Source organism: Mus caroli, chromosome 17, assembly GCF_900094665.2.
Source record: "Mus caroli chromosome 17, CAROLI_EIJ_v1.1, whole genome shotgun sequence".
In the NCBI taxonomy this organism is placed as follows: Eukaryota; Metazoa; Chordata; class Mammalia; order Rodentia; family Muridae; genus Mus; species Mus caroli.
The window spans coordinates 67581348-67594305 of record NC_034586.1 but is presented as its reverse complement, the minus strand read 5'-3'; the positions used below and the strand labels follow the sequence as shown (position 1 = coordinate 67594305).

Genomic DNA, 12958 nt, shown 5'->3' with positions numbered 1-12958 from the left:
GAACAAACACATAAGATGAAAAGTCAGAGAAAAGTCAGAATATAGGAAAGACAGGATATTAACACCAAGCACCAATGAGTTTCCTTCAACAAATAGGAAGCCATGGTGGTACACACCTGTGTGACAGCAGCCAGGAAGTAAGGGCAGGACCACCAGTTCAGGCTTCTGAACACACACACACACAAGCACAAGAGATACCGGGGCCTACAACACGGCTCAGTGGGAAAAGTGCAAGCTGCCATGCCTAAGAGCCTAAATTCCATCCCCAGACCCATGGGGGAAGGAAAGGAGAACGCTGCAGGTACAGCTGTAAACTCAATTATTTTATGAGATAGCAGTTTAGTTAGAAAAGAGGTCAGGCATTTATCTAACCTATTTATTTCTTAAATGTGTAGCAGGGATACACCAGGCTCATAATGTTATGACTAAGTACAATGGTATGTCTGATATGCTAGACAGTTTCGATGTGAACGATCATGAACCTATGGAGAGGACATGGAACTGCAAGCCCCTCCCCCGCCCACTGTCAAGACTCTCCCTGGGTCTCTTCTGGCAAGTCACCAGCATGTAAGGATGCCTGGCAGTCACAGCAGAGCAGACACTGGTCCTCCTCTGCACACCATCCTTAAATGTAGACCTTCCTTGCCACCATACACACTGGGTCTTTCTTGTCTTTCACTATAGTCGTATAAAGCTCCCCAAACCTTTACCCTCTTCAGACCCTAATTCCTCTAAAGGATACTTTTATCCTCTACTGTCTGTTATTTCCTAGGGCACCCGCCACCCGCCTCTAACCAACTCTAAAATTAATTTATTTACTACAAAGTTAGCCTTTTACTTGGCCTTTGTTCTGGCCATATCTCTATGTCCCTTTGCCCATTCTTAGAGGGCTTATCCACCTTTCCCTATCCAAACTTATCTATCCTAGGTTCCCCCGGCCATTCCAACTTTACCTTGATCTGACAAACATCCTCATGCCACCCCTGAGGCTTCTTATTGTCACTGTGTACCACTTAGCTGTTTTCCTGCTACCCAACTCTCCTTAGCCTCCTCTAGCTCACTTGGATGCAGTAAAAGCCTGAATGTCCAATTCAACTCAAAGTTCCTGGAGAACCATCTACATAACCTTATGAATGTATATATTCCCTACTGGGTCCCTCCACGCCCAGGCATTGGTACTCACCACTTTACTTTGCATGTCTGTGTACTCCACTCCACAATATACTTATCATCTGAACAACTATATAAGCAGTCATTATCTTGATGCCACTGTATGCAATTCACTCTGTTTTCATGCCCACCACTCTACAGATTAAAAAACAAAACAAAGTCTTATATAATAGTATGAATCCTGGAATTACGAAACATTTACCTCAAACCTTAAACTAAGGCCTTAACTACATCCTACCCATTTTAGTATCCCAACATCAAAAATGAGGTAAACCAGCAAGATCTTAAAATGTTAATTTTCCCTGTTTCTCTATAGGAAAAACCTACTTCTACACCCTCAAAGGGTACCAGACTAAATGTCAATTGCTCAGGATAGAAGTACCAGCATAAGATGAGCCGTACGAGAAAAGAACTAGTGGACCCAAACCATAGAGTCCAAAAATAGACTTCTTTATCAGACAGGGACTGGCCTAGCTCGTTTTAGGTAAGATAAAAAACTGCTTGTATTATAACAACGAAAACAAAAACCAGAATACTATTAATGACCAGATAAAAGCTATCTTCTTTTAGTCTATGCATTAAGCATAGAAAAACCACAAATAAACAAGAGATCTCTCTTGGTGAGATTCCTATGTAAAGCCTTTTTCCATTTTCAATTTCAGGTCATCCCAAATTCCCTATGGTAGATGTTAGAATGGAAACCGTCCTGCCTGCCTTTTTCTCTCACACAGTAAGCACTCCTCTATCCATCCAGTGAACAAAAGCACACTGTGACAGACACTGCCCCAAGCAGCTATGCTAGACTCTCTTCAGTGGGCTGTGACCTGCAGCAGAGATCTGCCTGGCCGCTGGATCCACTCACTGCCCATGTGTTTCAAGGAAACATGGCTAGAAGGACAGACGGCCTTATTTCTTCCGTCCTCTGGTGTGCACCATTCTCACAGTTGGCTTCTTCACTGTTGGTAAGACAAAATGGAGCCAACACGCAATCTTCCTGAAGTGTGGTCTCTCCCTTCGGAGACGGAGACATGAGGAAGCAGTGGCACGCTCCAGAAACGTGCGCCCCAACCCACCGAGCCACTGGGCCTCGGAGTGTTAGCAAAGTCAACTCATTAGGTCTCAGTTTTAGCAGCAACTCCAAGTGCCTCCCCTGTTCCTTCTAAGAAGTTCAATGGTCTTCCTGAAGCTGCTATCTGTGCCGACTTGCAAGTCCTTCTGATACCTTTTGACTTCAGTCAAAAGTTCTCTGTACTCTAACTCACAAGTACGAATACTTTTACAAATATCATGCAGCTTTCATGGAATGGAAAACTTTCTACAAAGAGCTCATCAATATCTTGGAGCATTTTTAATAGTCTCTAATAATTAGTTTCTGTCGCATCTTTTACATAAATACATAAATATACTTACTGTTAATTTACTGTGCAACTCTCCTCTTACTGTACTATACAATAAAATGCTACCAACTGCCGTGCCAAGAGCCAACAGGTCAGCCTGGTCCTTTGTTCCTGTAACTTCTGATTTCCTTTTTTTCCTTTGATGACTTTCCTGGAAGAAAAAGTAAAAATAACATTTTAACTTAGCATTTCAAATATACACCAAACATCAACAATGCATAAAAGCTAGTGCCTGTGCACTTTTTAAGTTTCCTGGCCCACGTTCCCCCTCTAAAGAGGTAAGGCAGCAAACTGGATCACTTCATCTGCTCTCAGCACTTTCAACAGCCCCAACGATCCTTCTACTTCTTAAACACCAACAATTCTTCCTAGGAAAGAAAATTTTCTGAGGAAAATCTCTTTTCAAGAAAAGAGATCCATACCACACATGAACCCACACATCCAGGCCCAAGCAATGAACTCTTCCATTTTTCTCAAGCTCTAGCCTCACTTTCTAGAGAACACAGTCAGTTTTATATTCACATACTTCAATCTGAGTCAACCAAGGAGCTTTGAGTAGCAGCATAAGCTGGTCAGTGGCTGCATAACAACTAATCTGGAATTTTCCTGCAAGGTCGCTGCGTCTACTGACTTTGAAGACCCACTATCCAGCTAATGGGGAAATTACAGACTTGTTTATTTCAAATTTGATATGATACAGCTCATGTCTGGCCATCAGAAATAACTAGTGAGGCAAGCTGTGATATACAAACCATCTAAGCCCAACACTCAGGAGACAGAGGTAGGAGAATTAGTTCAAAGCCACTCTTGGCTACATGAGAGCCTGCCTCAACACTTGAAAAACAAAAATTAATGACTTCAACTTAAGAGTACCATTACATCAGAGCTTGTGGTGCTGAAAATTCGATTTTATTAACTTCCTCCATGAATTTTATAAGTGTATGAGCCCACTTATATGTGCATCACGTGTCCCTGATATCTACAGAGGCCAGGAGAAGACATTAGATTCCCCAGCGGACTAGACATACAGTTGGTTGTTAGCTGCCATGTGTGTACTGGGAACATAACTCGAATAAGAGCACTTAATGGCTGAGCTCCAACCCTTCTTCTAATTTCTTAGACCTTTCCAACTTATATAAATATTTAAACTTTAGTATAAGGAAGCCCTAGAAGTCCATTCTTTTGGCATGAAGAAAGACTAATATTCTAGGAAAGGAACTGCTCTTACCCAGGCAGGGTCTCGACTCTACAGTACAGAAACCCAAAACAAACACAAATCCATTCAATTCAAGAATCACTGGTGTTGGGATAGCATTGGAAATGTAATTGAGGAAAATATGTAATAAAAATATTAAAAATAAAATTTAAAAAAAAAGAATCACTGGTGAAAACTCCAGCATTGCCTATGCAGGGGGGACACCAAGGGACAGAAGAAGCAGCAGCACAGCATGCTGCCACCCGGCGCCTGGGAGCTTCCTAAACACGGCCACGAGTCCCAGGCCAGCCTAAGCTTCATAAGCGCCTCTCAAAATAATTAAGGCAGGCAGACAGACAGGTGATGGGGAGATAGATGATTTCATTTTTATGGTCGATAGCTGATAGGTAGATAAGTAAATCAATTGATCAAGGATTTCCTTTTATGATAGGTGATAAGATTTTTATTTTATGTGCATTGGTATTTTGTCTGTATGTATGTCTATGTGTAGGTACTGGATCCTGAAGTTACAGACAGCTGTGAGCTGCTATGTGGGTGCTGGGAATTGAACCTGGGTCCCTTGGAAGAGCATTCAGTGCTCTTAACCACTGAGCCATCTCTCCAGACCCTCAAAGATATCTAAAGCATAATCCTTTTCCCCAGATTCCTAAAGTATATTTTCCTTTTCTCTCTCCCTATTTCTTTTTTGTTGTCTTCAAAGAACACATTTGAAGAATTTTATTTATAGAACATTAATTTAAAAAAAAAATCAAAATAGTTAACAAAGTAACAAAAGTAACTTTTCACTTAAACATCTTTGCAAGTTCTTAGAAATGTAGCCATACTAATAAATCCAACAGAAGTTACAAGAAAAAACAAATATAATATGGAAGTCTCAGCTTGAAACACTGAAGTTTCTGAATTAGAGATATGCTAAGCCCTTTTTCAGTTTCATGGTTTTTAAAGTGACTCTAAAAGGCCCCAAGGCACAAATATGATTTCTACACAAAGTTAAAAACAGAAACAACTATTGAGGGGTGAGGGACACTAACCTAAGAGTTTCAGTTTTTCAATTTTCAGTAAAGTGAAAGCAAATATTGTAAAATCCCAAACTTCCTAATCCTGAAACACCTTACAATCACTACTGCCGCACCTAAGTCTTTCCTTCCTATGTGGGCATAGCCCCAGTCTCCATGACAGGAGAGCTTCAAGCCAGCCCGGGTTATCTAAAACTTTGTCTAAAAGAAAAGAGCTGGGCATAGTGGCTTGAACTACATGTCTAATTCAAGCACTGACTGAGGAAGAATCTCTGTGACGTCAGGGCCAACACCACCTACATAGCAAGTTCCAGAGCAGGACAGGATAGCCAGAGCTACATAGTAAAAGCCTATCTCAAAAAATAGAACAAAAAAAATTTTAAAGATTTATTTATTTCATGTATGTGAGTACACTGTTACTATCTTCAGACACCAGAAGAGGGCATCAGATCCCCATTACAGATAGTTATGAGCCACCATGTGATTGCTGGAAACTGAACTCAGGACCTCAGGAAGAGTAATCAGTGCTTTTAGCTGCTGAGCCTTCTCTTCAGCCCAAATAAAATTCTTTAAAAAAAACAACAAAAAAAAAAACCAGACCTCTTTTAATATACCTATAATCCCACAGTTAAGTCCTATCTCTCAGGAGGTTGGGGGGAAATCAAAGAAAATCTTTCCTAAAATATATTCACTTTATTTGGGTAGTGGTAGCACACACCTTTAATCCCAGCACTCAGGAGGCAGAGCCAAGTGGATCCCTCAATTCAAGGCAGAGTGGTCTACAGAACAAGTTCTAAAACCAGGGCTACACAGAAAAACAGTCAAAAATAAAATAAAATAAAAGTATGTTTACTTTATCTAAATCAAATCATTTACACACTAAAGTTTCTCAAAGTATAAAACAAAAACTGTTCCAAATATGCTTTACCACAGATCTGTTTTTAAGGGAAAAAAGGTTAAACAGTATTATCAAACCCTTATTTGTCTCACCTTCAGACCTATTTCTAGAAGCAATAGCTCTCCCACTTTAATGTTACTTACTCTGGTGGCATATGTGAAAAAGTATACACCCCACCAAATTACAAATGTATCAAAACAAATGACTTCAGGTTTCTGCACAACTTCATGGATCATTCACTGATCTACAGCTAACACTACTTAAAACACTCTCAACCCAGTGCTGGAGCAGGGAAGATAGAAAGAGCATGAGTTACTCAGTTCCACACTGGCCTGAGCCAATACATAAACCCATCTCAGAAAAACAGAATGTTATTTGGAGCAGGGCTCAGGGCTAAAACATTTATGTAGCAAGCTCAATTCCCCAGCATGCCAAGTGCACACACACAAAAGTAAATCCAACTACACATATCTACCCACATTCAACATGGGAAGATCACCAGGTCCACCACAGATCTCATCAACCAAATCAGTAATTTACATGACCAATGTGCCCTTTAGTAAAAGACAATGGCTTAATAATCATTGTGTGTATGCCTGTATATAAGTGCCCAAAGAGGCAAGGTATCCTTTGCGCTCTAGCGATAGGCATTTGTGAGCCACCCAATGAGGGTGCTGAGATCAAGCCCTGTGACTGGGCCATAAGTGCTGACTCCCAATTCCTATGTTACCTCACCACCCCCAAATCTAATGTTCTAAGAACAATTCCACACACATAGTCCTGAGTCCAGGCTGGCACTACTGACTGCAGCTCCATTCTAATACCATGCTCTCTAAACTTTACACACTTTTCCTCCAGAAATCCCTTGCTTCTCTTAACAAGTTGGACTGTGGTGCTGGAGAGATGACTCTCCAGAAGGTCCTGAGTTCAAATCCCAGCAACCACATGGTGGCTCACAACCATCCGGAATGAGATCTGATGCCCTCTTATGGTGTGTCAGAAGTGTACTTACATGTAATAATAAATAAATCTAAAAAAAAAAAAAAGTTGGACTGCGCAGGACCAGTCAATCCTGAGCTGTCCATTTGTCCGTCAGTTATCCCCTCTAAAGAACGGGATACCGACTGTACATACAAAGCTTAAGGAATGAGAAAGGTTGTTGTTCAAGAATCTGTAATGGAAAATCTGCATGAAGGCACTAGGAGTAAAAGTCTTTACTAACTTATTACTTTAAGACTGATTTCGGGCTGGTGAGATGGCTCAGTGGGTAAGAGCACCCGACTGCTCCTCCAAAGGTCCAGAGTTCAAATCCCAGCAACCACATGGTGGCTCACAACCATCCGCAACGAGATCTGGCGCCCTCTTCTGGAGTGTCTGAAGACAGCTACAGTGTACTTACATATAATAAATAAATCTTTAAAAAAAAAAAAGAGCCGGGCGTGGTGGCGCACGCCTTTAATCCCAGCACTTGGGAGGCAGAGGCAGGCGGATTTCTGAGTTCGAGGCCAGCCTGGTCTACAAAGTGAGTGCCAGGACAGCCAGGGCTACACAGAGAAACCCTGTCTCGAAAAAACCAAAAAAAAAAAAAAGACTGATTTCTTAGAGTAAAGAGATTTCCAACGTGAGCTAAGCAAGAACCACCAAAAGTCCATCTGATCCAGGGCATCAGAAAGCTGAGGCAGCCACACACGTGTGACGTCAAAAAGCCAACTGAGGGCAAGGATTTAAAAAACATAACCGGGCAGCTGGAGAGATGGCTCAGCGGTTAAGACCACTGACTCCAGCCGGGCGTGGTGGCGCACGCCTTTAATCCCAGCACTCAGGAGGCAGAGGCAGGCGGATTTCTGAGTTCGAGGCCAGCCTGGTCTACAAAGTGAGTGCCAGGACAGCCAGGGCTACACAGAGAAACCCTGTCTCNAAAAAANCAAAAAAAAAAAAAAAAGAAGACCACTGGACCACTGACTCCTCTTCCAGAGGTCCTGAGTTCAATTCCCAGCAACCACACAGTGGCTCACAACCATCCGTAATGAGATCTGATGCCCTCTTCTAGGGTGTCTGAAGACAGCTACAGTGTACTTACATATAATCAATAAATCTTTGAAAAAAAAATCATAACCAGCCAACCAGAGTCTGACTGATCCTGTCAACAATTAAATTACGCAATGGCTTTTCAGACTGAGACTGCAGAGTGAGAGTCTGCATAACACATGGAGACCCAAACACACTCAAGGATACAACTAAAACATGAAGGTTTCACAAAAAGAGACACTTAGCAAACAGAGGCAGGCCGATCTCTGAGACCCAGATGGTCTACAAAGTGTGTTTCAGGATGCCCAGGGCTGTTCCAGAGAGAATCCTGTCTCAAAAAAAAAAAAAAAGTTTCACAGGAAAACTTATCCTCACCATTCCATTCTATCTCACTATTAAACCTGCTAAATCTACTTCATGACCCACTAATGCATCAAACCAGTCTTAAAAACTGACCTTAGACACTGAAAATTATGTTCAATCATTAGTAAGTAGTTTTAAAGTCCATTTTTGACCCGTTTTAATGGTATTTACTCTGGCATATGTATTTCATAGATAAGAGTGAAAATACATACATCTCATCAAATTACAAATATATCAAAACAAATGTTCTTCTACCAATAGAATCTGATCTGTAACCTTTACCTTCTGTCTTAGTCAGGGTTTCTATTCCTGCACAAACACCATGACCAAGAAGCAGGTGGGGAGGAAAGGGTTTATTCAGCTTACACTTCCACATTGCTGGAAGTCAGGACTGGAACTCAAGCAGGTAAGAAAGCAGGAGCTGATGCAGAGGTCATGGAGGGATGTTCCTTACTGGCTGGCTTCCCCTGGCTTGATCAGCCTGCTCTCTTATAGAACCCAAGACTACCAGCCCAGAGATGGTCCCACCCACAAGGGACCCTACCCCCTTGATCACTGAGAAAATGCCTTACAGCTGGATCTCATGGAGGCATTTCCTCACATGAAATTCCTTTCTCTCGGATAACTCCATCTTGTGTCAAGTTGACTCACAAAACCAGCCAGTACATCTTCCTTTGAAATACTAAGTACTTGAGACCTCCAGATTATCAGGAATACAGCTGAATTGTACTGTATCTCCAGAAAGGGTACTGAGGAGAGCTTAAACTTTTCCTAGCAATTTCACCAGTGTCTCGGTTGTGCTCTAATGCCATCTAATACCTGAAATGCCCACCCTTCAGCTAGGTCCTAGGCTGTGTTTGTTCATGTTTCCACAAAGCCTGTGGAAGTGAACTGTGGTCCCACCATCAGACAGGGCCAGACTTCCAGGTTCTACTACCAGAGGATGAAGAAAAGCAAGTTTGAGAGAAAGGTAGTGGGGAGCAACAGGATCAATTTCTAGGTGGCTTAAATGTGTGGCTCTAGCCTGCTACTAGCATAACAGGTTCAATACAAACATAAACCAGAGAAGCGCTAAATCGATCATGGCATAAACTTCAAGGTGTTATAATCAGTCTAGAAACAGGAAAGAGCAATCTAGCCTTTTAAACATTTATGACACACCACTACAACCTATTATTCAAGGAACACAGTATGACTTTTCCTTTCTCTACTGGTGGAGCATCAGACATTGTCCCGGTAGCAAACTGCCCATTACTAAACCAAGTGCAGGACACTCAATATGACTTCTTTCCATTCAATATAGCACTGCATGAGGACATGAGCCCAGACAAAACATTCACTGGTTCATACAATAACCACTATGGACCAAGTCTCACCATAATAATCATTTATATGTTATTACCTCATTTAATCCTAAGATCTCTGGAAGCAAGATGTCTACGCCAGACAGTGGTGGCGCACGCCTTTAATCCCAGCACTTGGGAGGCAGAGGCAGGCAGAGTTCGAGGCCAGCCTGGTCTACAAAGTGAGTTCCAGGACAGCAAAAAAAAACAGGGAAAAAAAAAAAAAAAAAAAAAACACAAATATGCCACCAGAGTAAGTACCATTAAAGTGGGAGCCACCGCTTCTAGAAATAGGTCTGAAGGTGAAACAAATAAGGATTTTGAGAAAAAAAAAAAAAAAGATAGTGTGTCTACTAAATCCCATACCAAACCATACCAATGTGCTGGGAATGTGGGCTTTATAATAACATCCTTTTTATGTGTCATACTTTAAACACTCAAAAGTGTAAAACAGGTTTAGTATGATGATCATCTGAATACTTAAAATAGCAGGGCACACAATCCAGTGAGTGGCTGCTACAAACTCTGAGCCACATACTACCTGGACCTTTAGCCCACCCCCAGCACAAAGCAAACCAGTTAATTCTACTGTTGAACTGGTACAGTGCTGCTTCCGTGAGTCACAAACTCAGGATGGGAACTGACTAGCTCTGCAGCCATCCATGATAAAGTGCAAGGGTACTAGTTCACAGTGTAAGGGGACTAGGCTGGGATCCTAGTGCCACCGCTTGTTAGTGACCAACCAAGGTTTGGGTTATGCTGTTTAGCTTCCTGAGCCCTGACTGCTTTTCTGCTCTGATTTTGTGGTACTATTGATTAAATCCAGGGTCTTTCATATGCTGGGCAAGTTTCTATCTTTGAGCTACATCCCAGCCTAAGTCAGTGTACTTTAAATGCACTAATTCCCAGACATTTAGTAGTTGCATAGCAGAAATGGCAACATATAGATAAAAGGAAAGTGAAACTTAGTGACACTTGGAAGCAGGGCTTGCTGGGGACTGCACCGGGACTCTGGGGATGCTAACCACAGGGCACATCCAATCCAGCTCACCACTTGGGCTTGAGAACCAGGACTCGGGTCAGACATCTTGTCACAAAGTTGCTTTAATTTGAGGAGCTTTGTTGAAAAGTTAAAGTTGGGCTCCTTTAAAAATGGTTGTATCCCTACTGTATCACAGTGGACGAAAATATCTCCAAACCGTGATTTTTGAAATTTGGATTTTGTTCTGGGATATAGAAGATTGGAAACGAGTACCTAACACTATCTGTTGCAGACAACCAAGAGCTTCAAAGACACGAGTCCCAACTCTAGTTCCTGTTGGCCTTTACTGAAATTGCTTGCTTTGACATACCTTGTGGACTAACGACAAAAATACAAGATACTAATACCACTAGTAATTAGCACTTCACTTAAGGCACTATACACTATTCTAAGTGATTATCCTCATGTTATAAGTAGGGAACAAAAAACACAATTATTACAGAGGCTGGACTCCTACTTTACAGCCTGGCTACAAGCACTTAGCTAACTGCTCTCTCTGTATTTTTCTCTGAGTGTTAGTAAGTACTCTCACCACTTTACAGGACTGTTAAGTTAAAAAGAAAACTGTCTAGAGTAAAAAAAAAAGTGCGGCAGCTCTAATGCTGACAATTACATAACTTTCACAAATCTGATTATGTTTGATTTACAGAGCCTCCTATGTGCTCTTTGTCACCAGGAAAAGCTGGAATCCGGTAAGTAGCTAAACACTGTCACACAGAGTATAGCAAGTTCGATAAAAGCTAAATTTATGTGAAAGTTTTCTCTTGGGATGGGAAGGAGTAAGCTATCCCAACAACTTTAACATCAGTGACAGCAAAACGTCACATATTTTAGGATACCTTTTACACCGGTTCCAGACCAGGTTCTTTTTGCCTGCCGACTGCCTAACTGCAGGAACCACGTGCGTGCTGAGATCTAACCGGGTGAGTCAACAGTGAACAGCATTTACCTGACAGCGAAAAGGATTCCCTAACTAAGCAGTTTCCCAACTACGAGAAAAAAAAAAAAAAAAAATCACCAGGACCTACATCATATGCCCTCCTCTACTATTTCACTTTACCTCCGCTGAGAAGGAAGGGAACCTAGAAATGGAAAGAGTTTGTGGGACGAAGAATCCCACAACCTAGAGGCAAAAGGGAACACGTGTTGAACACGCATCGGAGCCGAGGGAAGGGGCTCCCGGAAGGAACTTAACCTAGACGTGCGCATTCCAAGTGCCCAAAGCAAAACCAATACCAGGGTCCGGGATGCGGAAGCGCGAGACGGTTCTAAAGTGCGCACCGGGTAGCTCTGATGGAGACCCAGGCCTGGGAAGTCTGAGGCCGCCCCCCGGGGAAACAGAGGCTTCGATGAACATGGCGGCCCAGAAGCAACTGGGGCGCAGACCTCGTGGAGACCGCGGGATCAGGCCGCACCCTCCCGCAGCCCCCCTCGGGCCAGGCCGCACTTTCCAGTCGCGGCGCCGGCCCAAGCGCGCCGCCCGCCCGGCTCCGCGCCTCCTCCCCCCGGGCCGCCCCGGGCCACGCGCGCCAGGGGTGCCACGCGCCTCGCCGCCCGGCCGGGGATGCCGCAGCCCGGCAGGAGGTCCCCATCCCCGTCGTCGTCCCCGCTCACACTACCTTGGCCTGCAGCCGTGCTGGCGCCCAGGCCAGGCAGGTGCAGGTACCGCTGAGGTGCGCGGAAGGCACGTACTCCTGGTGCAGCCGGTTGTTGGCGGTCTCCCACACTCGCAGGTGACCGTCACTAGAGGCTAAAGCGAAGTAGGCTTGACTGTCCGGCGAGAAGGCGCAGGGGACCCCCGCCGGGGCCAAGGGGTCGCAGCTACCGCCGCCTCCGGCCGCCATTGCTGCTCTGGCTCCGCGGCAGCCACGTGTTCGCCCGGGCGCAGGCGCACCGGCGCGAGGTGGGGCCTGCAGGGAGGAAGTGGGGCGGAGGGAACGCTGAGAGCCCAGGGAGTGGCTGGTCGTGACGCAGGCGAGCGTTTAGCCGGGCCCACCCGATGGACGGTGGCTCAGTGGGGTCCTTCTTAACTTGTTCTGCAAAGGAAGAGCGTGGGGAAGTGATTTGCATACTACAGACCCAGGCCCTTCTTCTAAAACTACGTCCTATGAAACAACTAGACGAAATGTTTACAAGAAATATTTACTTACATCTCCGAGATTGTAGCAACTGTTTCCATGTGTCTTTAGTCTCTTCGAGGACATAGCCATGTACATACAATAATTATCCAATCATAGTTCTATCAAAGTTAGAGTTGGGACTTGAAGACACAAGATGCCTCTTTTATCTGTGTTAACACACAGAGATACTATTGGACCAGAGAGGAGGTCGAGTTGAATGTAAATAAAGAATCGGGGCGTCTAAGATCAAAAATTCAGGTGACAGCAGTTGCTGGCGAGGATGTGGAGAAAGAGGAACACTCCTCCATTGTTGGTGGGATTGCAAGCTTGTACAACCACTCTGGAAATCAGTCTGGCGGTTCCTC

At 43.7% G+C, this 12958-nt stretch overlaps 1 protein-coding gene across 1 annotated transcript in view; it reads right to left on the bottom strand.

Moving 5' to 3' along the window:
* Wdr43 (WD repeat domain 43) overlaps nt 1-12357 on the bottom strand; it is a 42479-nt gene extending 30122 nt beyond the window's left edge. The window contains exons 1-3 of the mRNA XM_021186316.2: nt 12093-12357; nt 2581-2718; nt 1184-1305 (exon numbers count right to left, since the gene is read on the bottom strand). Of these exons, the coding sequence (XP_021041975.1) occupies nt 1184-1305; nt 2581-2718; nt 12093-12317 (485 nt within the window). The 5' untranslated portion in view covers nt 12318-12357. The remainder of the gene's footprint in view (nt 1-1183; nt 1306-2580; nt 2719-12092) is intronic.
* Nucleotides 12358-12958: the final 601 nt, after the last annotated feature.